Genomic DNA, 2,457 nt, shown 5'->3' with positions numbered 1-2,457 from the left:
CTTGATGGGAGTGGCAAGTCGATTCGGCACCTTCATCTCGGTGAATGTGCCTTCCGTCCCACAGCTGGAGTTGGCTGCTTAAGAAGTCTGAATAGTTTGGAACTGTATGATGTGCATATTACAGGGGATGTGTTAATGTGCCTTCTTTCCAGTTCAGTTGCTTTGGAGAAATTGACACTAGCGTATTGCGATGAGTTGATTTTCCTGGAGATACCTAGCCTGCTGCAGCGGCTTAGCCACCTGGTTGTTCACGACTGCTTAAATCTGGAAGTGATAAAGAATAAGGCCCCTTATTCTCCGGCAGGTGCAGCGGTTGCGAGTCATCTTCGTTTTCGTTGATCCGCCGTTGTCGGCATTTTCTTCCTTTTGTATTTTCTCTTTCTTTTCTTTTGGGCGTGCCTGTGCTGCTTCCGCCCCAGCACCTATCGTTGGTTGTATCGATGTTGTTCCTTTGTAATACAAAGCGGGGGGAAACCCTTTTTCGGTAATATAGGGGTGCCCTGGTACGACTATCACTTGGTGTTTCAGTGCAAAACCTTGACATTGATGCTTCAGGGTGGGACGTTATTCATTATGCTGGTGCCAAACTTCCATGCATGGTGCCAAATCTTGAAGCTCTTAACATACATTCGTCTTATGTGGTAATACTCTTATAGTACTTCAGACTATTAGATACCAACATCGTGCAACAAACAGTTGCAACCTGCATTTTTCCTGGGATTTTAATCTGAAGCATTTTTGTGCAGAGGGATATACTGGTGGTACCTGGCAAATTCCTCCACCTCCAGCATCTGTGTATTGGGGCCTTTACCCCAGACTATGATTATTTCTGTCTGGCTTCTTTACTTGATGCTTGTCCTTCCTTGGAGACTTTCATATTGTCTGTAAGTCATGTTCATCTTGCCATATTGTCTATAGAGGGAGGGAGCGAGGGAGTACAATATGTAGTACTACATTGTTCTACTACATTTGTGCACAGTTTCACTAGGTTGTAGAATAACTATTTTACGCTCTAGCTCAGAATAGCACTATATCTCTGTGGTGGGACCACGCATTAGTTCAGAGTATATGTTTTGTCGTTTCACCGTTATTATTGACATTGACATCTATATCCAATGCAGGCAGAGCCGGATTGCATGGAGCAAGAATCAGTTTTAGGAGATTCTTTTCATGATCTAAGGCAGATGCCAGGACACATGCATAGGAACATCAAGGATGTGCAGATCATTGGTTTTTGTTCTGCGAAGAGCATGGTTGAGCTGACATGCCATATTCTTGAGAATTCCAAGCTGCTTAAGCGCCTTAAACTGAGCACCTGTTACAATGGTGAGATTTTGTGTTCCTACAACAATAATGGTAAATGTCTCCCGATGAGTAGGGGTATGATCATGGAAGCCCATAAAGCTCTCTTGGCGGTGGAAAGATATATTTTGGGGAAAGTTCCCTCAACCGTCGAGTTAAAAGTTGAGGAGCCTTGCAGCCGTTGCAATGCTCTTGAAATCTAGGGCATGTTTGGCCTTTCTCCAGCTCTGAGCTTTGATAGGGATGCTCGTGGAGCAGGATAAGGCCATGTCAGCTGGGAATATCAGGTGATACCACCCATTAAATGCTCCCATGATCACAACTTTCAGAAAACCAGTTCAATTGTCTCAAAGCATTCCGATTTCTTTTTGTGAGGGTGCACAAGACGTGCAGTTACATCCCCTAAAAATTTCAGACCTAAGTTCGAAATATACATGGAGAAACTAAAAAAAAGATGCAAATCCAGCATGAATAATGTCACAAAAAGACGAGCATAAATGACACTATTCGCATTCGCATTTGTCTTTTTAGTTTCTCAAATCATCAAATGTATATTTCCTATTTGGATCTGAATTTTGTAGGGGTGGTAAACACGTGTCTTGTGAACATTCACATGTTTCTGGAATTTTTCGAAGCATTTAAATGCATTTTCCAATGGATGCATGGGTCATGTGAGAGTTGGTCACATGTCAGCTCTAGAATATGAGCGTAATGTGCAAGAATAAGTGATCTTGAAGTTTTAAAAAAATCCAGGAATAATGGGAGCACTAGGATTTGAACCCTGGTGGGTTGGGGATACCACTGTCCATCTAACCATCTCAACCACAGGTTGATTCATAAGTGATCTTTAAGCTAGCTGAGTGTTTTTGTCTTTGTAATTTCTCTTTCCTTGCACCTTTTTTTATGTATTTCTGCATGGCAGGAACAAGTGGTATTTACATATAATTTCTTCATTTCATTTCATTGGATTACCATAAATTCTGATTGTTTAGGTCACCGGTCTCGTATTTGTACTAGCAGTAGTGATGTATCTTGTTCAGCCAGCCGGTAGTCTATAGTCAAAGAATAGACAAATGTGTCAGATGATGATAGTGGTGTTATTTATTTGTAAACGGTGATCATGTTAATCCTTCACATAACAATGATCTTCTTTTT

At 41.6% G+C, this 2,457-nt stretch overlaps 1 protein-coding gene across 1 annotated transcript; it reads left to right on the top strand.

Moving 5' to 3' along the window:
* The first annotated feature begins 498 nt into the window (after nucleotides 1-498).
* On the top strand, nucleotides 499-1,807 carry LOC123125050 (uncharacterized). The gene is made up of 3 exons (XM_044545586.1): nucleotides 499-641; nucleotides 747-884; nucleotides 1,122-1,807. Exons 1-3 carry the CDS (start codon nucleotides 597-599, stop codon nucleotides 1,503-1,505), a joined length of 567 nt encoding a protein of 188 aa, XP_044401521.1. The 5' UTR covers nucleotides 499-596; the 3' UTR covers nucleotides 1,506-1,807.
* The last annotated feature ends 650 nt before the right edge of the window (nucleotides 1,808-2,457 follow it).

The sequence above is a fragment of the Triticum aestivum genome, chromosome 5D (genome assembly GCF_018294505.1).
Source record: "Triticum aestivum cultivar Chinese Spring chromosome 5D, IWGSC CS RefSeq v2.1, whole genome shotgun sequence".
Classification (NCBI taxonomy): domain Eukaryota; kingdom Viridiplantae; phylum Streptophyta; class Magnoliopsida; order Poales; family Poaceae; genus Triticum; species Triticum aestivum.
This window is presented reverse-complemented; position numbering and strand designations above follow the sequence as displayed.